The sequence below is a fragment of the Heteronotia binoei genome, chromosome 18 (assembly GCF_032191835.1).
Source record: "Heteronotia binoei isolate CCM8104 ecotype False Entrance Well chromosome 18, APGP_CSIRO_Hbin_v1, whole genome shotgun sequence".
Classification (NCBI taxonomy): domain Eukaryota; kingdom Metazoa; phylum Chordata; class Lepidosauria; order Squamata; family Gekkonidae; genus Heteronotia; species Heteronotia binoei.
Genome location: NC_083240.1, coordinates 19,332,815 through 19,359,809, shown reverse-complemented (window position 1 = coordinate 19,359,809; position 26,995 = coordinate 19,332,815). Strand labels below are relative to the sequence as shown.

Genomic DNA, 26,995 nt, shown 5'->3' with positions numbered 1-26,995 from the left:
GGTAAAGGTAGTTCCCTGTGCAAGCACCAGTCACTTCCAACTCTGGGGTGATGTCACATCATGACGTTTTTACGGGGTGGTTGGCCATTGCCTTCCCCAGTCATCTGCACTTTCCGCCCAGCAAGCTAGGTACTCATTTTACCCACCTCGGAAGGATGGAAGACTGAGTTGACCTTGAGCCGGCTACCTGAACCCAGCTTCTGCCGGGATTGAACTCAGGTTGTGAGTAGAGCTTGGACTGCAGCACTGCAGCTTACCACTGCGCCATGGGGCTCTCATTGAAGGACAAGTACTTACATAGTGATCTACAGTTGCCATAGACAATCACTCCTTAAGCTAGGGGTGGTGTGCATTCCCCTGAGCAGAATTAAATCTGAGTGGGTGTGAGGCAGGAGGCCCTCAGAAGAAATTTGTCAAGCAACAGCCAATGGTAGGAGGAGTTCAGTACATCAGATTGTATTCACTGGTCACACAGTCATCCTGCTCAAGAGGAAAAGGAAACCCCTGAAGCTGGAAGAATCACTTTAGCAATCTTAAAGTCAGCAGCGGGCTACTTACAAGGGCTTTTTGTTGTCCTCAGTGGCCCACACTTTTTTGCCCACCTCCTCCTGGTGATTTGAACCTAGGAGAGGTGTTACCAGGGTGGGGAGACAAATACAGGATTTGGAAAGCCTGCAACTGGAAGAGAACCCCATCGAACACCCATCATTAACGGCACAGATGAAATGAGGCTACATGCTCGTGGGAGGGAGCCATCGCTTTCCTCTTCTCAGCCCTATTTGCATGGCAGCATACCTCACAGTAAGGAGATGCTCCTCCTAACCTGGTTTCACCAGGGAATGTTTCATAAACTACAAGGCATTGGGCGAGTTGTTTTGTGATAAGACAGCTGAGGAACTGCTCCCCGAAATTTTTTCACCCCCATCTCACATCTCAGGGCAGCAAAGGACTCTCTGCCACCAGCAGAATCCTGTTTTAAGCACAGATTTTAACTTGGGTGCTGTTTTTCCCTCCCCCGTCGCTGCCTTCTGTCACTCTGTAACAATGGATAAAGACACCCCACGGTGACTGCAGGAAGCTTTTGGAGAAATGCAAAATCGTTTTAATCCCTGAGGAATCGGCTCGTTTCTGAGCTGCGTGATTCATCTTTTGGAAAACAGGTTCTTTATGCCGTTACATGGCTAGCTGGAGGACAGCTTCATAAAATCCCAGCCGTTCTTGATTCTGTATAGCAAACAAGAACCAGGAGGTTTGTTGGGGAGGCTGGGTATGCTTAGAACTCTTTGGGCATTAATGCCAAGTAAATGATGCCCAGCAGTGGGGTGCAACCGTAGATGGCATTTGTGCCAAGAATGCAAAGCTATAATGCCATATATGTCAAATCAAGCCGTTTTTGTCAGTGGCGAACTTGATCATCTAAGTACTCAGAGCTGGACAGCTCCTGTGTTGAATTAAACAAGCATATTACATATTTGAGATCTTGAGGATTCAACTGGCTGTGCATTCCATCTGGAACGCCAGCGTTCTTTGGTAAACGGGACGCCATACAAGACACTGGGTGTAATACTGAGTAAGAAGCCTGCCGTATTGACCTCGGTGGCTCTTGATGCTGGGTAGGAACATTTGGGATGGTAATGCCGAATGAAACTAGAAATCCACAGGAACTAAGCCACGTTTTCAGAGTCCTGGGCTGAAGTTTTAAAAATACCAGCATCTGCCAGAAAAGTCAAATTGAGAGCGCTAAAGAAGAACGCAACGCTAATCTGCCCCTGCTGCACAATTTATAGCTGCTCCCCGTGTAATTTGGGAAGAAAAGCTAGGCTTATGAACATTATAAAACCACCTTATGCTGACTCAGGCTGCCGGTTCATCTGAGACAATCCTGTCTGCTCTGAAGCGTCCATCTTTTCCAACCCTGTTTGCTGAGATCATTTAACTGGAGATTCTTGGAGCTGAATGTGTTTTGTTTTATTGACTTCTTTTGTACCCCATCCCTCTCCTCAGTGGGAACCCAATGTAGTTCACATCCATTCCCTCTCCATTTTATCCTCCCATCAACCCTGTGAGGTAGGCTAGGTTGAGAGTGCGTGACTAGCCCGAGGTCACTCAGCAAGCTTCCACAGCACAAGCAGGGGGTCAAACCTAGATCTCCCAGATCCCGGACTGGCACTCTAACCCATACACCATGCTGGTTCCCATGCTGTTACTGAGTTCAAACCCCCGCCTCCTAGCCACTATCAGTCCTGGCTCCGACGAATGCATTCAAGAAAAACATGCTTCCAAGCACATTTGTCTCATGCATACATTTTTAGGTGTACTCAAAAAATCCACAAAATGTGGTTGCCGATAGCACCCTCTGCCCCCTAAGCAACAGGGGGAAGGGGTTTTCACTGTGCCTGTTGCAAAAGCTACTCTCTTCCCAGGTCCACTGGCTCATATAAAGCAGTTTGGAGAAAGGCAGGGCTTTGGAAATGGTAAGGAAGATCACAAAGCTATCTTGTCACATCCGATCGTTCACTTGGTGCCGAGATGACCCCTCCCCTCACTAAGCGACAAAAAGATTTTTGGAGATAATAAGCAGTTTTCCTTCACCTTAAAAACAAAATCAGTTGCAAACTGCTTGGTATATTCAATGTTAACATGTGATAATGTCTGAGAAACGTCACAGGCACTAGCCAATAGGCACAAGAGTCATTAACACAGGAAATGGGCAAGCCGAGAACACAGCAGAAATAAGTGGTTCCCATTGACCCTACAGCTCTGAAAATGTTCTCTCTCTTCCTTGGCCTTAGGCAAGAGGCTCCTGGCAAGCTACTTTCAGAATGTGTTTCTCTGGGACCTTGCGGAGGCGTCTTCGTTTTCGGTAGATCTTGGTTTTGTCACAACTAAGGTTGTGGTTGGCTTTCTTGTGGCAGGCAATGTGCACAAGTTTCAAGTTATCGACAGTAAACAACAACTGGTAGAAGTATTCCCAGTTGACTTCCTTTCTGTCACGGGCTGCGACAGCTTCAGCTAATGTCGGGAGGACAGTCCGTTTCTTTTCGATTCTGGAGGGGGTAAAAAAGAAATGCTAGCTTTCAACACTCTTCATCCCCTTGGCCTTTTCAGAATGCAGACTGATCAGAATCACTTACCCAAAAAAACCCTACACACAACAGTTTGGCTGTGTGTGTTCCTTGCAACCGTAGAAAACCTGCCAAATTCATCCTGCAAACGACGAGTTTTGCTTTGCTTTTTAGATGTGTGAGAGAAATGTAAGTTCCTAGCCCTCATGGTTGCAACAAAAAGGTTTCGGCTGAAGTCTGAAGTGAAAAGGGGAAGGAAAGGGATACTGCAGATGAGAGGAAAGGGGGAGCTGCAGTGAAGGGACTCAAGGACACCCTGTTCCCAAGCACCCAGAAAACACTGGAGTCAACCTCGTCAACTTCCATCGTTATGAGAGAGGGAAAAATGTTCTTATCACTTTTCTCCGCCCCAAATGATTGATGACAGAAGCCATGGATATGGTGAGTACTGGGAAAGTTATGAGCGCCTCCTTGATTTCCATGAAAGGAAAAAGGTGGGAGGAATTGTAGCCACCTATCTAAGAGTAAACTGATCGTCTCTCCTGTGGATAAGGAGAGCTGCCCAATGGAGCAACAGACATATAAGGCAAAATATCTACTCGGACTCTGTGGGCCTGCAGGAAAATGTGATTTTTGTAAATTAACCACAAGGAAAAGAAAACAACTCCAAAACAGCCTGATGAGGACTGAGAATGCTCCAGAAAGGGATAAAGCATTGAGAGCAACTTTGGGGAGAGGGGGAAAGGGACAGGTCGGGAAAATTAGTTTGCCCAGGCCCTTTTAGAACTACCCAAGTAGAGTTTTTGCAGAACGGATGGGCTCCAATCCCACAATTTCTTGCAACCAAACTGGCTGTTGGTGTATTTGGAAGAAGAAGATGATATTTATATCCTGCCCCCCATTCTGAATCTCAGAGTCTCAGAGTGGCTCACAATCTCCTTTATCATCCTCCCCCACAACAGACACCCTGTGAGGTGGGTGGGACTGAGAGGACTCTCACAGCAGCTGCCCTTTCAAGGACAACATCTGCCAGAGCTATGGCTGACCCAAGGCCATTCCAGCAGGTGCAAGTGGAGGAGTGGGGAATCAAACCAGGTTCTCCCAGGTAAGATCCGCATGCTTAGCCACTACATCAAACTGGCTCTCTGCTCTAACTGAATGCCAGTAAAACTGGCTGGATGTCATCCCATACATACATATGATCGAGATTCCAGGTGCTGAAGAGGATCCTGCTTTCCCGGTTTCCGTAGGGATTGATCGAATGTCTGCAAGGACAGCTTTCATTGTCAAAGGGGCCCTGTAAAGACACACCAGCCACTGACCCTTGAAAGCCCTCCTAAAAAATGTGGCAGAGAAATTCTTCAGCCCATGATAACAGATAATTTTTGAAGATTTCTCCATCTGAAGGCTTTCTTGCTCATAATAAACAATATATCAAGGAAAGGGCTAGGCAAAATATGTCACCCTGAGGTGCTAGCTTTTCACAAAGCAATAACATTTTACAGTATGGGGGGATACTTATTTATTAGCTGCATTTTCATCTGATGGCCCTCAAGGCAGGTAACAAATAACCTGAAACTTAATTTTTTCACAGAATTATCATAAAATTGTTCAGTTCAGAGCCTTTCAGGAAAGAAAAAAACCTTCAGTTTAGTCCAGAAGGCCTGTAGGGGTGGCAATAACATCTCCTCACAGAGGTGGGAGGGCAACAGTCAATATCAGTTAGTCCATGAGTGCCAGCCAACCTAATCTCAACTAAGACTGGATCATCTTCAGAGGCAAAACAAACACACAGCCTGTCAGTTCCTGATTGGTTGGCAGACCTCCATTCATTTTTAAAGAACACTGGAAAAAAGGGTTGTATTTTCTTGAAAATAGTCGAGACTTACTTGACAGGAAAACCAGCCCTCTGTTGTGCAAAGACACACCTTCTCTTCTTCCCTTCTGTTGAAATAACAGCCATTGTATCTCTCCAACTTCAGTTTCTCCACCATTGCTTCCACAAGCTTTTTATACATGGCTCGGCCGGACGGATGTATAGCAGAGGCATAACTGGTAACCTGAGGGAAAAGGAACTCATTTTGGTAACCTGGGGAGCGGAAAGGAAGCCATTTTACCACCTCTCTCTCTTGAGGTCAGATTTCATATCACATTTGCTTTATGTCTGGAACAGGCAAAATTTTTCGCCTCTAAATTCTTGTGTTACACCTTTCGCTGCTAGAACAGAAGACTTTCTTGAAGGCAAAGGCCATGCTTCATATACAGTACAATTCTTAACAGAGTCACACCCTTCTAAGTCCATTGAAGTCAATAGGCTTAGAAAGGAGTAATTCCACTTCAGAAAGCCCTGTCAGTTGGTTAAAAGTTTCACTATACAAAGGCATACAAAGAGCCTCAATAAACACATAATGAATCAGCACAACGTTACCTCTTTCAAGTAGCCTCGGATTCTGCTCTCACAGCTGTAACGCATGTAACTGGATTTTGTCTTAAAGCGAGATTCAACTCCTAGAAGAGGCAAAAAGAAAACCATTAGCAGGGGCAGACTTTATTCAACCACCTACCTGATTATCCTCTGACCCCCAATAGCGGTCAGTCACCAAAGGTCACCCTGTATGCACCAATTAAAAAAAATACCACCACCACCCAAAAAAACCCTGGTGACCTGTTTTCCTTTACACTCAGATTTATATAAGAACGTTTTCTCAGTCAGCTCCCCAAGCGATACACACACATCCTTCTTCCACACCCAGCGTGAGGCAGACCTTACCTTCAAACCACTTCTCATCCTCCTCTCTACTTTCAGCAGAGATATTTTCACTGAGGTTCTGAATGAGATCCACTAGCAGCTTCTGCCACTTGGGGGCTTCCTCCTTGGAGAGCAGACCCCGCGCTGCGTGAATGATATCATCCGTCTGACTGGAAAAGGCCCGGAGAAAGCGCTGGATCTCACTCACGTCTGCAATTTTTAAAGGGAGTGGGGGAGGAGACAAGTAGGGCAGCAATGGATTGACATGGCATTTCTTTGCTTTTAATCAAGCCCCTTGACTTACTCACTACAAACGGTGTTCCAGGACAGTGGGGGGAGGCAGCTTAACAGGATTCTGAGATGAAAAGTGGGGGCAGACAGCTGTCCCACCAAGCAAATTTGCTTGCAGTGGGTCAATTGCCAAGAAACACTGGAAGCATTTATTATATTCAGACTGGGCAACCCTCACGTGAGTTGTGAGTGTGCCATAAAACCAGGGCTTTTTTGTAGCAGGAACTTTTGCATATTAGGCCACACACCCCTGATGTAGCCAGTCCTCCAAGAGCTTCCAAGCTCTTATTACAGGGCCTACCATAAGCTCCAGGAGGATTGGCTACATCAGGGGTGTGTGGCCTAATATGCAAAGGAGTTCCTGCTACAGAAAAAGCCCTGCACCAGACTCTTTCGCTACATACAGAGATTCTCCAAGACATATCCAGGGCTTCTTCAGCTGACCGAACAGTGTAGAATAGAGTTCCCAGAAGGATACTGAGCTTGAAAAAAAAAATGCTGCCTCAGCCAGTTGCTTAAAAGCTGTCTTTCCACCAAAGGTCGGGGCATGAAAGACCAACAAAGATCATATTCAGAGGCAGTAAACTTCTGAAACACAGTGCTAGGAGGCAACATCATGCAAAGGCCTCCGTGCCCTCCAGGGTGATTGGTTGGGCTGCTTTGTGAAAAACAGGATGTACCACTGGTCTGACCCAGAAGACCTCCTCTCATGTTGCTACATTCCTTTGTACTTCCCAGAACCCAGTGGGAATGAGCAAATGTTCCCAAGCTCATTTCTTCTTACTGTCACCTATATGCAGCCCCACAGCCAGAAAATTTTCCTTGGGGGTGCAAAGACCGGGAGCAGGGAGCTTAATTAGATTACCGCTAATTAGATTAGTGGCCGTACAGGCTATACGGTTTTTCATTGTCTGCTTTTCACTACTGGTTTGGTATATTTATTTGGGTATATATGTCCATTGTTATCTGTAGGGCTTTTTTTGAGCAGGAATGCACAGGAACGCAGTTCCATCAGAAAGAGTTGGCCTAATAGGCAAATGAGGTCCTGCTGGGCTTTTTCTACAAAAAAAACCACCCCTGGTATCTGTCAAATAGATGCTGGTATATTGGTGCACAAGGGACATACACCTGGGAAAACGTGATGCAAGGAATCAGAAAATGGCTCATAAATTAAAAACTGGAGTTTTGATTTACATAATAGAGAATCAAAATCAAAAGAAGGGTTATGTGGGTTAAAAAAACAGGCACGAGCAATTTAAAAATATCCCTGTTTGTGAATTCGGTCATGCTCAAACCCAGAAAGAGACCCAAAGGAAGGTTACACAGACGACTGAACAAGACTATTTAGATAATAGCAGACTGGAGCTCTTGGGGGTAGTGTAAACAGGCTGCAAACAGAAACTGGGGGAGGAAGGTACAGTATTTGCCTCTTCACTTCAAACACTAGGATTACTGGGGAGTACTACCACCATGCTGTCCCTGAAAGCACCCCTTTGTTTTTGCCAGGATACCAGTGCCATTTATTCAAGGAGGAAAGAATACATTGCATTTGAGGATAGTGCTGCAGTGAGGTATAAATCTTCCCATCAACCTCAACAAGGGGTCACCCAGCTTCCACTAAGTGGAGCTCCACGGGGTGATACCATGGGCCTCCGTCCTCAAGGATGCAGGGTGACACATTGCCTCCCTGCAGGATCACAGAATGTTCATAAATATTCTAATTTCTAAGGCAGAAGGTTAAATCAAGAATTCTAATCTTATGGGTAGCTAACGCCAGACAAGGATGAGTTTATCCAGCTGAGGATAAAAGAATTTTACGCGGGGCTTAATAGCAAGCAGCATTATTTGTTGTTTGTGCAAATAGAAGTGGCCTGTTTATGTGTCAGAGGGAGAGAGGAAAGGGATTACTGGCTCAGTTTCTAGCTGCAGGCTGCCAGTTTTTATGAAGGGGTTTAAAACGGCAAAAAGTGAATCATTTGGATAACTCTGTGTCCACTGCAAGTGATTAAAATGTATCCACATTTAAAAGCCTGCTTTACACAAAGCTGGGCATTAGATTTGATCAAAATTCTGTCATACACAAAAAAGATTGTGTCACTTTTGACAGCCAAACTGTGTTCTTTCTTTTTGCGCTGTGTTTCTCTTTATGCACCATCATACTTACAGCCGTGCCAGATCTCGCCTTGAGCTAACAAGATAAGCTCGGTGTTATCTGGAACATTACAGAAATAACTTTCTGTTACCTCTGTGCCATCCTCATACAAACACAGTCGGCAGCTGGAAGCAGGAAGCTGTTGGGGGAACCAAGCATTGAATCAGGAAGTTGGCGCAGACCAAAGGTGAATCGACACATGCACACACCCTGTCCAAAACTCAGGAACCCACCGCAGACCAGAGCACACTGCCTTGTTGAATTTAAGTACAAGGAAGTTTCACTAGAAATGCATAAAGCTGCTTTATAAAGAGAGAGACCCCTGATACATCTATATCAGTAATGTCTCTTGTGACAGACGGCTAGACTTGAATCCGGGACCATCTGCAATGCTGAGCCACGGCCCAAGGGTGGAAGGGAAGCAGAGCCTTGGCATTTTGTGCACCAGACCTGCATTGACACTAGGGTGCACTCAGATTTGTAAGTCTCAGGCATCTTGAAGATATGGAGAAACCAATGTAGCAACTCTTGCAGAGATGCAGCAAGGAGAATCCTTTGAGAGCTGACAATTCAGCTGTGTCTCTGCCTCAAGAGAGGGTGAAGGATCCTACAAGATGCAAATACGCAAAAGGAATACACAGCTCCTTGGCGGCTGAAGCGAGGTCAGAGACGGTAATCATACAGAGACACAATGGAAGGAGGCTTTTAAGAAATGCATTTATTTCCCCCAGCGTTCCAACAGCTCTCTCGAAATTGGGAATGCATTCTTTGCACGATACCGCCCCTCTGCCCCAGCAGGAATCGATCGCCCCGTCCCCAGCCCCTCCCTTTGCATTCACTTCCCTCCAGCACCCCTGGACCTGAAGAAAGACGCAGGCTTTGGACATCACTTCTTTCAGACTTTTCCCAGCCACCCCGTATTTGCGATCACAATCCAAGCTGCGAATTTTGACACTTTTGGGCTTCGTCAACATGACCGAGGCACAAAGGAAACTCGAACCCTCAACCTTTCGATCTTTGTTCTGAAAACGGACATACTCGAAAGCGGAAGTTTATTGGCCTAGAGGGACGTCCGTTCAGATATGGACCTGCCCCCTTGCTCTTAAAGGAACAGTCCCAAATTTTTACTTCAGTTACAGTGGAAACCTGTCGGGGGGAGGGGGAGGCTAGGAGCAGCCAGAGCGCATGCTCACTTCCTCAGCGGCATTAATCGAATCACAGAAGGAGGGAAGCGAGGAGACGCGTCCACGCCTGCGCAAAACCAGGAGCGTTTTGCTCAGCCGTACGCCTGCGCAGTAGCATCCAAGCGGTTGCTAGGAGATCAGTGGCCCCTGTGATGGCGCCGGAATAAAGTAGGTGGGGGTGACAAGGCGGGCGGTGAGGTGGGGCGCTGCTTTGGGGCCTGACTGGGAGCGATTGACCGGCCGGCCCGACTAATCGCTCCCTGCCTCTACCCTCCTCCCTCACATAGACAGGCGGCGGTCCCTCACCCCTGATGGGAGGGTACGTGGCAGTGGGTTATACAAGGATAAGAAGTAGGGTTGCCAATCCCCAGGTGGGGGCAGGGAATCCCCTGGTTTGGAGGCCCTCCCCCCGCTTCAGGATTATCAGAAAGCGGGGGGGGGGGGAAGGGGAGGGAAATGTCTGCTGGGAGCTCCATTATTCTCTATGCCAGGGGTGGGGAGCCTTTTTTCTGCCAAGGGCCATATGGATATTTGTAACATCATTCATGGGCCATAAAAAATGATCAACTTAAAAAACAGTGCTCCACCAAGAGAGAACGATTCAGGCTGGCAAAATTAATACAAATAATTGTTTTTCTATTTGAAGTCATGTGGGGAGAGCCTAATCTGGCACACACACACCTGGCCCGTTGCCCTAGGCAAATGCATAGGAACTCAGTAGCATATTAGACCTCTCTCTCGGCTTGGCTTCGCGAACGAAGATTTAAGAAGGGTGCAATAGTCCACGTCTGCTGCAGGCTCGCTGGTGGCTGACAAGACCAATGCGGGACAGGCAGGTCCGGCCACAGTGGCTGCAGGGAAAAGTCTGATTTAGTGTTGGTGCTGTAGCAGTGCGATTCTTCCTCAGTCTCCTTTTGTCCTCAAGACCAGCTATGCGTGCGTTCTCAAAGGAAGAGACAGCCTGGTGGATGGTGTGCCTCCATGCTTTGCGATCTGAGGCTAGGTCAGACCACTGGTGATGGTTGATGCGACAGGTGCCAAGGGATTATTATTAGACCACATTCCCTAATATTAGCATATTAGGCCACACCATCTGGGATAATCAAGTGCAAACTGAATTGTGGCAGTAACTTTTCCAGGTCCTGCAGCAATTCTGGCCAGCCAGGCCCCAGAGAGGCTGCTGCACGGCTCGGTTCAGCCCAGCAATCCCTGAGGGCCACACCAAGTGACCTCGAGGGCCACATACAGCCCTCGGGACAGAGGTTCCCCACCCGTGCTCTTTGGAGACTGATTCCAATAGGGTATAATGGAAAATTGATCCTTGGATATCTGGGGCTCTGGGGAAGCTGTTTTCTGAGATAGAGGCACCAGGTTTTTAGCATAGTATCCAGTGCCTCTCCCCAAAGTACCCTCCACGTTTCAAAAAGGTTGGACCAGGGGGTCCAATTCTATGAGCCCCAAAAGAGGGTGCCCCCATCCTTTACTATTTCCAATGGAGGAAAGGCATTTAAAAGGTGTGCGGTCCCTTTCAATGTGACGGCTAGAACTCCCTTTGGAGTTCAGTTCTGCTTGTCACACCCTTGCTCCTGGCTCCTCCCCCAAAGTCCCCTGGCTCCACCCTCAAAATGCCCAGATATTTCTTGAATTGAACTTGGCAACTCTAATAAGGAGCCGAGCAGGGGAATGTGCTGTTTCCAATGGTGCCGGTGGCATCAGGGACTTCTTCACACAAAACAAATAGGTGGCTTAAAGTAAGGTTGTCAACTTCCAGGTGGGGGCTGGAGACCTCCTGTTATTGCCACTGATCTCCAGATAACAGAGATCACTTCATATGGAGAAAACAGCCACTCTGGAATGTGGACTCTATGGCATTCTACCCCAAATCCCATCCTCCTCAGGCTCCACCTCCCAAATCTCCAGGTATTTCCCAACTCAAACTTGGCAGCCCTAACCTTAAGGAGCTTCATATGTTGTCTGTGGCGGACATTGTCTTAGATTGTGTCCTTTTCAGAAAAAGAAAGAAGAGTGGGAGCTAGACAAGTTTGTATATAATTTTTTAAACTTAATTTCTATCCCACCTTTCTACACAATGGATACTCACAGCAGCCTGCATTGTTCCCCTCCATTTTATCCTTTGGTACGCTGAGCAAGATGGGATATAAATCACCTGAATAATAATATAGTGTTTGATGGTAATGGTGTTTTTTTGGCTCCCAAAGTGACTTATAGAAATGTAAAAAACCCCTCTTAGGACTAGTACAAATATCAATTTAACATACTGCTTTTTAACAAAGTGTCTGGAGAAGGGGATTCTCTGTGCAGTTTTGAAAAGATGCCTGCCTGTTTTTTCTTGTTCCTTTGACGGCAGTTGAGAGCTGGGAGAGGAGTTGAGAGCAGGGGAGGGAAATGTCTGAAAGTTAAATGGATCGTTCATGCAGTTCAAAGGAGGGCTACTGTGGAACAAGGAACCAGCTATGACCATTCTTCTCGTAATGAAGGAGGAATCCGGGGTCACCCTAGAGACGAACAACATTTATTCCAGCATAGGATTTCCTGAGCTAGCATTCGTTCTGGAATAAATGTTAGTCTTTAAAGTGCCCATGAGCTTCTGCTTTATTTTGCCACAATAGACTAACACAGCTCACCCTGTTATTATCATGGGTGACATGCTGTCCATGCACAGTATTCCAAATTCATCAAGAAGGAGGTCTTCTGATAACTATTAACCAGTATAGTTTGCTCAAGCTTCCACCTTCTAAGGCAGTCAGCCTCTGAATCCTGGATGCTGGGCACAACCAACAGGGGAAGACCATCATCTTTATACTTGCCTTTTTGGGGGATGTTAAATTCACTGCTGTTGGCTTTTGACATTATGTGGCTTTTGGTTTAGGCCAGCCAGATTGATTTGAAGGCCAGAGATTTCAATATGCAAAGGGTTTAATTTGTTACTGCAAATCCGAACAGGAGTCTCATGGCTCCTGTTATAGCAAAAGCATTTGTAGGCCCATTTTAACAAATGCACTGAGGGAGTGGACTGCAGTCTAGTGGAGCTGTGTGGAGTTGCCTTTGAAGACTGTTCAGAAACTCCAAATAGTACAAAATATGCAAGCTGCGCTCAGGGACTGGTTACAGAGATCATACCTTCTTGCTGTTTCCCAGCACAATTCAGAGTGTTGTCTCTTAAAGCCTTAAATGACTAGAGGCCAGGTACATGAAGAACTCCTTTTTTCCGTAGTATCTTGCCCCCTCGTTAACATCTTCATTTCAAACATTGCTCTTTTTGCCTGCACCCATAGAAGTGAAGAAAGTGGCAGCCAGAGATGTGGTGGTTTTATGGTGATGCCCCATGTGCGGATTGCTCTCCACATAGAATTTTGTCTGGGAGCTACCCTGCTGTCTTTTAGGTGGCAGATAAAGATGATTTCATATGTCCGGATTCTTAATTGAGTTCTTTTCTAGCTCTTTTAACACCTATTTTTACCACCTGTGTTTTACCTGAAGTTTTTTTCATTTCACTTTTTAATGGATTGTATGGTGATCGTTGTCGTTTGCTGTTGTTCTTCCTGCTGTGCTTCCCCCCCCCCTTCTTAAACAGGTTCTAGATTTCCTTTTATGATTTAAAGTTGCCGTGTGTTTATTTTAACATTCTTAATCTGTTGTAAGACACCTTGAGCTCTTATCTGGAGGAGTGGCTTTGAAATATACAGTGGTGTCATAAGCTTCGTGTGCCACGTAAAACACCAAAGCTATTTCTAGGGTTTTGTTTTTTTTAAAGGAATCAGCAAATGTACAGAAGATAGGTCAGCCAGCGGCTTTAGCTATAATAGTTAAAAGAAAACGCATGTTCACAGGGGATATAGCTCCGATTACCAAGAGTTTAGGGATGAACAGCGGAGGAAGCGGTCATTTTCATTCTCCGCTTAAGTGCTTTAACTAATTGGGAGCTGGCCGGTGCTGGAGAATGAGTGCTGGATTATGTTGGCATTGGCCTGTTTTCTTCCTTGTGTTCTGTCAAGTTATGTGCTGTCAAGGCGCTTCTGACTTACGATCACCCCTATGAATTATTGTCCTCCAAAATACCTTACCGTTGAAAGCCCTACTCAGGTCTTGCAAACTGAGGGCTTCCTTTTTAGAGACAATCCATCACATTTTTTGGTCTTCTTTTCTTGCTATCTTCAACTTTTTGTTGCGTCTTCTTCCTTGCCCATAGTTTAATGGTGCAGCAGAGCCAGTGCAGTCTACTAGCTAGAGTCAAGCTGGGCCATGGGTGGATGCCTCAGGATCACCTCTGTTAGGAGCACATTCTGCAGCCCTGAACAATGTCTCTCATCCAGGGTTCCTTAATCTGCAAAGGCAGTGCTGTGTGTTGCTCCAGTCCCCGCCCACCAAAATGAATGGATATAGAGTAGACCGGGGTGACCAAACTTGCTTAACATTGAATAAACATCAGATGTTTGAGAGCCGCAAGACATGAATGTCAGATGTTTGAGAGCTGCAAGGAAGGAAGGAAAGCAAATAGATGGGGTGAGGGAGAGGCTGAAAGAAAGCAACTTTAACTTTAAATGCATTCTCCAAGCCAGCCAATATGTGTGAAAGAGCCACATGTGGCTCCCGAGCCGCAATTTGGCCACCCCTGAAGTAGAGTGTACTAGATGGAAAAAAACACTTCAGTGTGTCTGTGGTTCTCTCAAGAAATACATGTTAAGTTTATTCTCTGTGTGCAGAAGTTTCCTGGGCTTCTCTGATGTTGAGTTTTCAAGGAAGCTTCTTAATGGGTGTCAGTTTGCAGACTACAGCTTCTTGCGCAATGTTTTTTGCAGCTGCCTGTAAAATTCACAAAGATATCGTATGCAGTACACTAAATCATTAGCAATACTTATTTTATATAGCCCATGTATTTATTTGTTGGATTATTTATTTATAATTTTTGCGTGCTGTGTATTATGATTTCTGCTGGTCGTAGACATATTCAGAGTTCTTACATGAAGGGTTAGCAAAAATAAGTGTGTTTAAATTCAGAATTATTACTGAGGAGTGATAGGATGTAGGTTTTAAACTGTATGTTTCCAACTGACTTCAAACCTGCTGGCATAAAGATTATGATCCCTGATTTAATAAAAGTTTGTCATTTCCAAAGAATGATATGCTGTTTTCTTGTTTTGTATGCTCCTGGCTAGTTCAAGAGGGCAGGATGCCACACAAGATTGGCTTCATCGTTATAAGTTCATCAGGGCATGAAGATGGCTTCAGTGCGAAAGAGCTGATGGTCCATGCGCCAACCATCAATGGATGGAGGTCACCAAGGTACTGTAAGTGAAAGAGATCTGAGGGAATTTCAGCCCCCGTTTCAGATGGTGTCAGGTTCATGAGGTCCATGTGGGTACCGGTGATACCTTTGGATGGGGTCTCTAGCCCAGGGGTCCCCACCCTTTTTGAGTCTGGGGGGCATCTTCAGCACCACAAAATGGCTGCTCCAAATGGCTGCCACAGGAGGCAGAGCCAATTACAGAATGGCTACCATAGCTTACCTTCAGTCACACAAGAGAAGATCCTTGTGCTGTGGAGGCGGCTTTTGCCAAAGAACTGTTTTTAATAACCTCCACAGCCAATCAGATTTCCAATGGCCAATCAGAAGCCTTGCTGTGCAAAAGCCCCACCAGGTGCCAAGGCACCCACAGCCACCACAATGGGGGCCCCTGCTTTTGAAGAAGAAGATGATGATGATGATATTGGATTTGTATCCTGCCCTCCATGCCGAAGAGTCTCAGAGCGGCTCACAATCTCTTTTATCTTCCTCCCCCACAACATACACCCTGTGAGGTGTGTGGGGCTGGAGAGGGCTCTCACAGCAGCTGCCCTTTCAAGGACAACCTCTGCCAGAGCTATGGCTGACCCAAGGCCATGCTAGCAGGTGCAAGTGGAGGAGTGGGGAATCAAACCCGGTTCTCCCAGATAAGAGTCCGCACACTTAACCACTACACCAAACTGGCTCTCCGAGAGTCTCATTCTTTAAAAATGTGGGTTTTTTCCCTCTTAGTTGCCAAGAGATGCTTGAAATGTATTGGGAAAACATGATAAAGGATCCCCTCACAAAAGCCCTGACCTGGATAGCCCAGGCAAGCCCGATCTCGTCAGATCGTGGAAGCTAAGCATGGCTGACCCTGGCAAGTACTTGGAATACCAGGAGAGAGAGGCAGAGGCAGGCTGTATCAAGCTACGTCTCTGAAACAGCCCTGATCTGGGTAGCCTAGACAAACCCGATCTCGTCAGATCTCGGAAGCTAAGTCGACAAGCAGAGGTTTTTGACTGACGAAGCACTTGCATGTGTCTTCCAGGCTCTGCCAGTATCCCCAAGAGATCATCCTTCAGATGGTGGAGCGATGTAGAATTCGAAAACTGCAGCTGCTGGCTCACCACTACATGATTTCCAGCAAAATCGAGTTCTATATCAGCGACAACCTGCCTGAGTACTTTGCACCATACAAGTCAGAGAGATTCCGAAGGCTCGGGTAAGTCTCTCCTGTACTGCAGATCTATCTGTATCCACGTCTGTGTTTATCTGACCCAAACAAGGTAGTTGTTACAGTGTTAAGAGCTGGAGGATTGCTTGAGTGTTGGCCTCTTTGAAGTGCCACAGATGAACTGCAAGGGGGAACAGTGTGTGGCAATTCCTCATGGTCCAAAGAAATGTTGCCCCAGCAGCAGCAATGCTAATAAAAGCACATACTAGTTCCTGCAGTACTTTGTGTCTGACACTTGGCATTTGCAGAGGGAAACTGCTTTCTTGAAGTACCCTTAACAGAAGCAGCTAAACGAGTGGAGACAGGCATACCTGAGGGTACACAAGCTCTCTGATTTTTCCAAGTAAGAGTCAATCAGCCAGTGAAATAGAGTATGATTATTTCAAGAACTCATCTGAGGCGACTAGAATATAAAATGGACTCTTACACAAAAGACCCAGGTCCCTGCCTCTAGGAGCTTACAATCTAAATTTCACCAAGGGACAGTAGAGGATGGCAGTGGCAAGAGGAATGTTGTCCAGAGGTATTGGGCTTCATTTCCAGTCAGGGCCAGCCAGAACTGTTGCTGCTCAAAAAAACCCCTCCTGCTTTCAGTGAGGGTGAAAACGAAAGGAGTTGAGCTTCATGGAAATCATCCCATTTGTGGGGAGGAAGGGTCTGAATGCAGTGGTAGCTTTTACATGGGTATGTGGGAGGAAAATCAAGGCCACCAAGGTGAATGGGCAGTCATGTGTGTATTTTATTTGGGGGTGCATGATGGGATGTGTGCTTCAGCACCTGATGAGTTTATGAGGTTTTTAAGTGTGGTTGCCATGCCTGGAGGCTGCCCTATCTTCACAGAACCAGCACCATTTGTGTGTCATGTTTTCTCTGTCTCCCTCCATTACAGTTATGTGTCTCTCTCAGACAACGAGAAGACAAGCTACAAGGCCCGAGAACTGAAATCTGTCTACATGGATGCAGTTGGCCAGTACCTTAAGTTGACTTTCCACAAAAGCTATGTAAATAGGTACAACTTGTACAGTCAGGTAAGATGCTGGGGGCGGGGTTCTGTGGACTTTCAAAAGATCACTGTTGCAAACATCCTTCAGCAGGCAGAAGTCTTTAATAAGTCCGGCTGAGACTTCATCTAATCCAAAGTTTGCAAGGCAGCAATTTGGAGTCTTTGAATTCATGGAAGTGCCTTGCTGTCACTGATTTTCGGGGGGGCGCAAAATTATGCAACATAAAAAAATGCAGCTATGTTGGTATGTCTTGCAGGGTTACACTTTTCGTGGTGCAGATTTAGAAAAGAGTAATAGTCCAGTAGCACCTTAAAAACTAACAAAATTTGTGGTCGGGTACGAGTTTTCACGAGTCACTGCTCACTTCTTCATTGGTATCTGAAGAAGTGAGTGGTAACTCCCCAAAAGTTCCTACCGTGCTCCAGTTTTTGTTAGTCTTTTAGGTGCTACTGGACTCTGACTCTTTTCTGCTGCTACGGACAAACATGGCCACTCATCTTGATTTATCTTGACGTAGAATGTAAGTCTTTGTTTGGTTCACAGTACATGGTACCCTACCCCTATCTCTTTGTCTGATCCTCTGTGTTCTAGGTGGCTCTGGTAGCAATAAACATCATTGGCGAAGCAGCAGACCACACCAATAGCTTCAGCCATGTAAGTGTATTAAATAATGGGATTGTCTGCTTTGTGGCTGGCTTTATTTAGGCAGAGGTGCCTCACGCTTGCAATTGTCAATCAAACGGCACTTGCGTCTCACTCTTGAGCTTATTTTCAACAGCCCTGAGCTGGATGGCCCAGGCTAACCCAATATTGTCAGATCTAGGAAGCTAAGCAGGGTCAGGCCATCAGTTAAGTCCAGGGTCGCTACATAGAGGCAGGCAATGGCAAACCACCTCTGTTCGTCTCTTGCCTTAAAAACCCTGTGGGGTCGCCATAAGTCAGCTGTGACTTGACAGCACTTTACACGTGGACAGGTCTCAACAAGTTCGTATTTGTATATGCTTAATCCGACTGAAGATGGAGGTCCTGTACCTGGGTTGGGGGGGATTAGGATCGGGGATCCAACTTCCCACCCTAGATGGTGCCCCTTTGATGCCAGCTCAGAACGTGAGGAGTTTGGGGGTGACACTGGATGCCCCCCTTTCCATGGAGGCCCAGGTCACAGCAGTTGCGCGATCTGTCTTCTACCATCTTAGGCAGGCCAAACAGCTGGTGCCCTATCTGACATCCCAGGAGCTAGCTACAGTGATCCATGCAACGGTCACTTCCAGGTTGGACTACTGTAACTTGGTTTATGCAGGCTTGTCCTTGAGACTGATCCGGAAACTCCAACTGGTGCAAAATGCAGCAGCGTGGCTCCTAACTGGATTGCCTTTATGGGCAAGCAGTCGACCGATGCTCTGCAAATTGCTGTGCACTGGTTACCAATTGAGTACCGGATCCGCTTCAGGGTTCTAGTATTGACATTCAAAGCCTTACGTGGCCTGGGATCGACATACCTGCGGGACTGCCTCTCCCCATATGAGCCCCAAAGATTGTCGCAATCTGCCAACCAACATCTTTTGGCCATCCCTGGCCCAAAGGACGTCCGTCTTGCCTCAACCAGGGCCAGGGCCTTTTCAGCCCTGGCCCCAACCTGGTGGAATCAGCTCCCTATGGAGATACAGGCCCTACCGCATTTGTTACCTTTCCGTAGGGCCTGTAAGACGGAGCTGTTCCGCCAGGCATTTGGTTGAGGCAAGCGGGCGTCCTTCCCATTGCCTGTACCATCTGCTATCCTCCCCCACAGTGACCTGTTATCTGAATTATTATATCTAGGCCATTGATTATATTTCAACCTGCATTATGAGCCCGCCCGCCTTTGTTATATGGTACTGTGCTGTGTTGTTTGCTTTTAATTCTATTTTATTGTTTTTATTGCATTTGACTGGTTTTATTTGCATGCAATCCACCCTGAGCCCATTTGGGAAAGGGCGGAATATAGATTTACCAAAATAAATAAATATGCTCAATTTCACCTGAAAAGGCCCTTAAGTAGGGATCAGAATGGAACTTGGATATCAGTCCTTCGAGCTCTGTAAACAGAGTTCACGCCACAGAAGGCAACGGGTGTATGGTCACAGACCCTCCCTCTTATTGTTCATTGCAGTGTGTACTGTGTAGGTGCCGTCAAGTTGCGGCCAAGTTATGGCAACCCTGCAGGGTTTTCAAGGCCAGAAACGAACAGCTGGCTTGCCGCTGCCTTCCTCATAACAACCCGGAGATTCCTTGGTGGTCTCCCATCCAAATACTAACGAGAAGTGACCTTGCCTCGCTTCCGAGATCTGACAAGATGAGGCTAGCCTGGGCCATTCAGGTCAGAGCATATATTGCTGGGTTAACATAACAACATAAGGAGAGCCCAGCTGAATCAGACCAGTGGTCCATCTAGTACAGTATCCTGTTTCATACGGTAGCCAGCCAGTTCCTCCAGATGTCCAGCAGCAGGCCTCCTGGCTTTGGGATTCAGAGGATTAGTGCTGCTGAATATGGAGGTTCCCTCAGCCACCATGGCTAGTAGCCATTGATGGATTATCCTCCATGAACCTACTAATCCCCTTGTAAAGCTCTTTATTTCTGTGGCCATCCCTGCATCCTCTGGCAGCAGATTCCAAAGCTTAATCACTCTCTGTGCAAAGTAGTAAAGCAGGGTTGCACGTTAATGTTGTAAGCACAGTACACATTTACATGATAAATAGCGGAGAAGAGCCAGTGGCATCCGTCCCAGCTCAGTGGCAGCAGTGCAGTTGCAGCTGTTTGCTGACACAGCTCCGAGAACCTAGAAGAGCATCTCAATAATGGCAAACGTGTGTCCCTGAAAGTGAGCTTGCGTGCTGCCTGCAGTCTTCCTTTTGCAACACGCAACCACAGTGGGGCAGCGGATGTGTTCTCTGGCGCTTTTCAGTTTGCACAGAAGGCTCAGCAGATCTGACCAGTCAGCTGAGTTTGCTCCCCAGAACGTGCCCTGGAATCCTCCGCAACGAAAGGGGGTTTTGCGGCAGTCTAGTCGCTGTGGAAAGGGTCCCATTGAGCGCTGACAGCCATCGAAGAATAAGGAACTCCAGTCTGTTAACAAAATAAAACTCTCTATGGTGGTTTCTTTGTCTTTCAAAAGACTTCAAGGGAGAAACTGATTGACCATTACCTTGGGAACAACCTGGATGACTCAGCCTTTGAAGGAACATACATGGGGTAAGAATGCCCTGGCTGTGTGGCACTTCCTCACCTGCCGCCGTTTCATCCCTCCAAACTCTCCCGGGGTTAAATGTGTCATCCTTGCCTCGGATGCGACGCCGTGGTATTTACACATGGCTCCCAGAAATACTCTTCTCCCTTTCCTCCCAGGAAGTCGGATTCCATTTCGCCATTGGACGATCTGGCCTTTGCCATGTACCAAGATCCGGAGGTGGCTAGGATGATTCGCAAGCTGGATGAGAAAAAAATTGAAGCGGTGCGGCATGAGCATTTCGATCACGCCAAGAAACTCAAGCAGGCGATCGCAGACCTGCAGAAGGTACTGCCAGGACGGGATACTCTCGGTCCTGGAGGGGCTTGTTGCAGGGTGGAGCAACGGATATTGAGGCCTCTCCTGGTCATTTACCAGAGGGAGAGTTTTTTAAGCAAACTTGGATAAAGGACTTTGTTTTGTAACTTGAAGGAGGGAAGCTTATACTATATGGGAGATGCATTCCTGTCTCGATTTGGTGGCTGACCCAGGTTGTGTTTCATAGTTGAACAGGGATTTGAATCCAGACTTTCCTGGTTCAGGTCCAGCACTTGAACCTGTACCCTTGGTCTAACCTACCAACATGTGAATTCAGCTCCTTTTTAGCGAATCAGTGGCAGCTCTTATGTAATTGGTGCAATTCCAAACGTGTATTCGTGTGGGTTTCTTGTTCATGTTCTTAGTCCAGGAGTGGCCAAACTGAGGCTCAGGAGCCACATGTGTCTCTTTCACACATATTGGGTGGCTCTCAAAAACCCTACCACTCTGTTGACCAGCTTAGAGAAGGCATTTCTTTCTTTAAATCACTTCTCCAAACCATGCCTTCCTTCCTTCCCTCCCTCCCTCCCTCCAACATCTGACTTTCACGTCTTGCAGCTCTCAGACATCTGACATTCATTCTATGTGGCTCTCTACCCTTGTCCTAGTCCCGGAGGAATCCTGGGAGAGATGGATGCTTCCTGCTAAAGACTTCAAAGCAAAATGGGTTCTGGATGGGTCTCTCAGTAGTAAGAGCAGTGACAGTAGTAGTCCAGTATTTGGGTGCCGGCTGTGTGCCAAGCTTAGTATATCTCTCTGGTCCTATCCTGTAGGGGCCGTAAGCAAAGATACTCTAAATCTGTTTCCCCTCCAGATTTTTAACAAAGAAATCGTGGAGAATATTGAGCGTATGTTTGAAAAGATGAACTAACCCTTATAGATACTTATACAGACATTCTAATATATGTGAATGAGCTGTCTATATCATGGCGCTTTTAATAGAACAGAACCAGAAGCCTCGCTTGTATCTCCTCTTATCTATGTATGAAGACCTTTCTTATTGTAAAACACAAACAGGAATGGAAGAGAAGTAAGCTCATTTCCAGGTTTTCTCAGCCCCAGAATTTATTTTTGCTGACTTTAGGAAGGAGGCTTCCACTTTCAGCAGTGACTTCTGAGCTCCTGTGTTTCAGGCTGGTGAGCGGCTGGGCCGCTACGAGGTGGAGAAGCGCTGTGCAGTTGAAAGGGAGGACTATGATCTTGCCAAGCACACAAAGCTGCAGATGGAGGCGTACCGCTTGAAAGTTTACCAACAGCTGGACCTGCATAATCTCCTTGATCGAGATCTGACGGTGGGCAAAGACGTCTGTTGCAGCACCGATTATAAATTGATGGCTTCTGTAATTCAGTGGTTGTTTCCATTTGTCCACGTCAACATTCACCTAATACCTTCTTGTGTTCAAAGGAGGTATTTACAATCTGAAATTCACCTGATCAGATGCCAGGAGGAGTAGGAATGTCTTAGTAGGTCTTACGAAATACGAGAAAGCAAGTGGCCTTCCATGCTTAGGAGGGAGATTCTGTTAAGAGGGAGCAGCTACTGGAAAAACTGCTCTAGCTGCTGCTGTCACTGTTCATTTGAGGGATTACTGGGCCATCCCACAGGGGCTTGTTGTCCTGGTCTCAATTACCATATTGATACCCATAATGGTCGTTCAGATGGGTAGGTCCCAGGGCATGAGAAGCTTTAATGGTTTGAAATCACCACCTTGAATCAAAGCTAGAAGCAAATAGGCATCCGGTGTAACTGGCATAGTACAAGCTGTTTGTGACCATGCCAACTCATTCTGAATAAGGGATGGTTTTGCACCAGTTGAAGATTCGAGGTTGTCTTCAAGGGCAGCCCTCAGATGTAGTGCATTTGCAGTAGCTTGTCCTGGAAATTACAGAAGCCCCAATCAGTGTAACTGTCACACTGGTGTGTTTTTTTAAAAATTATTTATTACCCTGGATTTTTATCTCGCCCTTTCCGCGAGCGGTCTCAGGGTGGCTAACAATCAGTTGAAATGACTTCAACAATAAATACAATTAAAACATTTTATGGTGCTGTTCAGCAACAACCTAAACCTGTTCCATGATTTTTTAATTTTTAAATCTGTTCCATGACTTAGATTGCAAAAGGATTCTTAAAACCCACCCAAACAAAACTTGTATTCTAAGGCAATTTAAATTCCTTCCACTGCTTTAATCTAAATAGTAAGGTTTTTATGTTGTAATATTGTTGGAGATGTAATTTTTTTGAAAATTTTGACAAGGGGTGGGGGGGAGTTTTTTCTTGTTTTTGTTATTGCTTTTCAGGGGAAAAATTGAGATTTTGGGAAAATTTGAATTGTACACAGTACCTTCCTATCAAACCTAAACCTGCTTTTCTGTTCTAAGAATATGAAATACATCGTTTATAAGTAATTCAGCATACAAAATGTTATTGATTGTCATAAATGTCTTAGTTTTTACAACCAAAACTGCAAATACACCCTGTGTTAAACACACCCTGTGTTAAAGCAAGAGAGAGAAAGCTGCAAAAGTGTGCACTCTCTCTTTATTAACACATTTCATTCATTCCAAATAAAGTATCATTTTTTTCATAGCTTTTCAGTGCTCTCCGAATTTTCCAGTTTTTCCCATTGAAAATTTGGGGAAGGGAGGGAGTCTTTGGAGATGCTTTTTTTTCCTCTGAATTTTTCCAAGCCTTCATGTTTCTTTGTGTTGTTAAAGTTCAAAGCTTGCAATCACTGCTTTCATTTTTAAAAGAAGCAAGGCTCTAAGCCTTTTTAGGTACAAGTGAACAATGCCTTGTTAAATCTTTGAAGCCAGAGTGGTTGCTGAATAAAGTTGCCAGCAGACTTTACAATTCAGGTACATTAGAAAGATATCATAGCATTGGAAAAAGTACCGAAAAGGGCAACTGAAATGATTAAGGGGATGGAAAACCTTCCCTTATGAAATGAGGATGAAAAGGTTAGGACTCTTTAGCTTGGAGAAACCACAGTTGAGGAGTGACATGATAAAGGTTTACAAATAGGTTTACAAATAAAGGTTTACTTATAGAGGTCTCTTACCAAAGAAGAGTTAGTTTGGCATAGAATTTCACTCCATCACCACCCCCTTTTTAAAAAGGGGGGGAAGGAGTTCTAGCCCAGCTCTGACCGCTGTCACTTTTCCAGTTTCCATAATATCCAGCAGGTGCAGTTTTGAACTGGGGCACGAGGCAGAAGGCAGCTTGCCTCATGGCAAAGCTGTTCATTCAGAAGCTGCACCAAGAAACCTCGCTTGACGCTATTTCCCTTCCTAGAGCGTCGGGACCTAGCAACAGTGATCCATGCAATGGTCACCTCAAGACTGGATTACTGTAATGCCCTCTACATGGGGCTGCCTCTGTGCCGAACCCGGAAGCTGCAGCTGGTGCAGAACGTGGCGGCTAGGCTGTTTTTAGGGCTGTTGAAAAGAGAGCACATACAGCCGGGGCTGCGCGGACTGCACTGGCTACCAGTTATATACCGGGTTCATTACAAAGTGCTGGTTATCACCTTTAAAGCCCTATATGGCCGAGGACCTGCCTACCTGAAGGACCGTCTCTCCCCATATGAACCCCAGAGAGCACTGAGGTCAGCTGGGAAGAACCAGCTGACTATCCCTGGGCCGAAGAAGGCAAAATTAAAGAACACCCGTACACGAGCCTTCTCCATTGCAGCTCCGCACCTATGGAACCAGCTCCCGGAAGAAGTGCGGGCCCTGCGGAGCCTCGAACAATTCCGCAGGGCCTGCAAGACCTTCCTTTCTGGGATGGCCTTTACCTGACTGAACAACTGATGACTCGCCTTAAGTGATTCCGCCATAACATTTACATCTTACAGAGTAGCACTAGCAATGTTAATTTTAATTGGAATGTTTTTAAGTGAATGTGATTTTAAAACCGTTGTATAATTTATTGTTTGAATCGATGTTGTCAGCCGCCCTGAGCCTGCTTCAGCGGGGAGGGCGGGATATAAATAAAATATTATTATTATTATTATTATTATTATTATTATTATTATTATTATTATTATTATTTTCCTGCCCCCCTCTCGTTAACTCAGATCCGAAGGCCTGACTTCCCCCTGGAGCCTGTGGTTTATCCTGCCAACTCTCCTCCGCAAAAGAAGACCATGCTTTCCCCTCAGCAAGATAAGGCAGAAGCAGATAACCAAGAGCCTCTGCCTCCTGAAAAGCCACCAGAAGCCATTTCTCCAGAGTCGCTCACTCAACATTCCTTCTCTCCTCCTGTAGCCCAGGGACTCATTTCACCTGAGGCATTTCCAAAAATAAGCGTGAGTGTTTGTGGGGAGGGTGGCTTTTGTGTCTGTATTGCAGGTCTCAACAATTCTGCATGTAGCTCGTAATGCGCTGTTGCTTGTCCTTCTCCTTCTTCTGCCTTCTCTGTTGCGCATCCTGCATTTGTAGGCTTGGAGTAGCCTGGATATAACCAAGGCTGTTATTAGGGAGGGATGCTGGACCATGTGGGAGGCTGAAAAGATCATTTTGTGGCATTTTTTTAAAATCCCATCTTTGCTTGTTATCAAAGCACCAGTTGTTATGGACATTTTCTCAACAACTCTTGGAAGGTGGGCTAGGCTGTAAGAGGCTAGATTCTTTGCTTAGGAAGGATTTGTACTCCCTAGTCATTGTCATACTCTAGGCCACAGTAGGTCTGGGTAGGCTGATGCTTTTTGGCAGGGGTGGAATTCTAACAGGAGCTTCCTTGCATATTAGGCCACGCACCTCTGATGCAGCCAATCCTCCGAGAGCTTACAAAAAAGAGCCTTGGAGGATCGGCTACATCAGGGGTGTGTGGCCTAATATGCAAAGGAGCTCCTGCTAGACTTCCACCCCTGCTTTTAGGTATCCCGCACTCAGGGAGGATTTCACAGCCTCTCAAGATCAGGGGTGCCCATGGGCACCGTGGCACCTGCCAGCACCTTTTCTGATGCCCACCAGGTGTTTTGAGAAAGTGGGTAAGGCCATTGCATATCTGATTGGCCATTGCATATCTGAGAGCTACTGCCCAGTAAGTGCTTCTTAGCTTGATCAGTACATATAAGCAATACTCCTACTAAGCTGTGGAGTCTTGTGAGCAAAAAGTCTGCTTCATGAGATACTGGCATTCAGGTTGCGAGTTACATAAAATTAGTTTGCTCTGGAGCCATTTTTCCTGAACTAAGACAAAAATGTGTGAGCCGGAGGCTAAAAAAACTGTGAGCTAGCTCACACTAACTTGGCTTAGAGGGAAACACTGCACATAACTTATTGCATATGCATGAAAATATGTTTCAAACAATATGTTCATTTTTAAAAGCATCCTGTTAAACAGAGCTTCTGCCCAAAATGATGAAGGGCTACAATCAGGGTTACACGTAACCTAGTTCCCTGACCTTTTATGATTGCTTCCGTCTCCTGAAACAAGCATTTTGCGATTGCGCCCGCCCCCCCTTCCGGCTTCAAATTTCCAAAGGTGTTCATTGACTCAAAAAGGATGGGGGCCCCTGCTGTACTAGAATAAGCTTGTGCCGCTGCCACCTCATGCCGCTTATTGGGTGTCTTCAGTATCTCTGTGTTATTTTATTATTCATCAAGCACCCATAACGTACTTGCAACCTTGACAACATTTTAAAAAATCTGTTAAAAGGCTTCTACCGCTGACTTACAATTAGCATCCCATAAATGCAAGTCTCTGTGCGTGCAGAGAGAGAGAGGTAATCCCTCCAAATGTGGCATCAGGTGTAGAATTCAACTTCATAAAAGCTTCATCTAATTTGTTTTTTTAAAAAGACTTTTAGCCCAGAAGAAGGTGGGCAGTGCCTGCTGCAATCTCAGATGCTTAAAGGAGTGGCTGACTAAAGCTTCAAGTGGATTGTGTGACACCCTCCCCAATTCCTTCCACTGCCCTGAGGCTGGCAAGCCCAAAATGAAGTATGTAAATGGGTAAACCTTTCAGAACACATTATGCAAAGCAGGAGGAAATATGCTTCGTTTGCATACCGTTATGCAGGTCACTGAATTCAGCTTGGGGTGAAATATCATCTGCGTTTGGCATCATGTTTATTCCAGCCTGAGAATAAGCCCTTCCTTTTCTGAGAAGGTTGGAAGATTGGCCAGCTGAGGGATGAGTCCGGTGTTTAGCTTGAACCTGTACAGTGTTTAGCTTGAACCTGTACAGAGTTCAGTTCGCTTAACCTTCCATAATATCAACTTATACACTATGGGGTGTATGGATCTATTTTGGCTTGTATCCTGCCCTGTCTAGAGGCCGAGTGCTGTTAACAGCAGATATGAATTGACATTAGATGGGTCAATGTATCTCCCTTAAAATGTTGGTTTTCAGCTGGTGAGTAAAGACTAGGGTGTGGCCAAACTTGCTTAACATAAGAGCCACATAGAATAAATGACAGATGTTTGAGAGCCAGGGGACA

The 26,995-nt window shown here is 46.0% G+C and overlaps 2 protein-coding genes across 4 annotated transcripts in view; one reads left to right on the top strand and one right to left on the bottom strand.

The window, feature by feature from the left end:
- Window positions 1-2,605: 2,605 nt before the first annotated feature.
- DFFB (DNA fragmentation factor subunit beta) lies at window positions 2,606-9,303 on the bottom strand. Its single transcript, XM_060259461.1, has 7 exons — window positions 9,118-9,303; window positions 8,270-8,396; window positions 5,836-6,024; window positions 5,494-5,573; window positions 4,955-5,125; window positions 4,262-4,362; window positions 2,606-3,047 (listed from the first exon to the last, which is right to left on the bottom strand). Exons 1-7 carry the CDS (start codon window positions 9,229-9,231, stop codon window positions 2,789-2,791), a joined length of 1,041 nt encoding a protein of 346 aa, XP_060115444.1. The 5' UTR covers window positions 9,232-9,303; the 3' UTR covers window positions 2,606-2,788.
- A 231-nt stretch (window positions 9,304-9,534) lies between these two features.
- The window catches only part of CEP104 (centrosomal protein 104), a 40,079-nt gene continuing 22,618 nt past the window's right edge, over window positions 9,535-26,995 (top strand). For 2 of the 3 annotated variants that reach the window (XM_060259268.1, XM_060259269.1), the window contains exons 1-9: window positions 9,535-9,609; window positions 14,619-14,745; window positions 15,777-15,950; window positions 16,852-16,990; window positions 17,558-17,620; window positions 20,121-20,197; window positions 20,351-20,519; window positions 21,683-21,841; window positions 24,626-24,856. In XM_060259268.1, the coding sequence (XP_060115251.1) occupies window positions 14,633-14,745; window positions 15,777-15,950; window positions 16,852-16,990; window positions 17,558-17,620; window positions 20,121-20,197; window positions 20,351-20,519; window positions 21,683-21,841; window positions 24,626-24,856 (1,125 nt within the window). In that variant the 5' untranslated portion in view covers window positions 9,535-9,609; window positions 14,619-14,632. Of the gene's footprint in view, window positions 9,610-14,618; window positions 14,751-15,776; window positions 15,951-16,851; window positions 16,991-17,557; window positions 17,621-20,120; window positions 20,198-20,350; window positions 20,520-21,682; window positions 21,842-24,625; window positions 24,857-26,995 lie in introns of all 3 variants that reach the window. The other variant, XM_060259270.1, reaches the window with a different exon arrangement.

Coding starts and splice junctions, on each gene's coding strand:
- DFFB (XM_060259461.1), bottom strand. CDS start 9,231: ATGTTGACGAAGCCCAAAAGTGTCAAAATTCGCAGCTTGGATTGTGAT. Junction 4,363..4,954: donor AGGGCTGGTTTTCCTGTCAA/GTAAGTCTCGAC, acceptor GTGTCTTTACAG/GGCCCCTTTGACAATGAAAG. Junction 3,048..4,261: donor ACCTGGAATCTCGATCATAT/GTATGTATGGGA, acceptor TACCCCCTCCAG/AATCGAAAAGAAACGGACTG.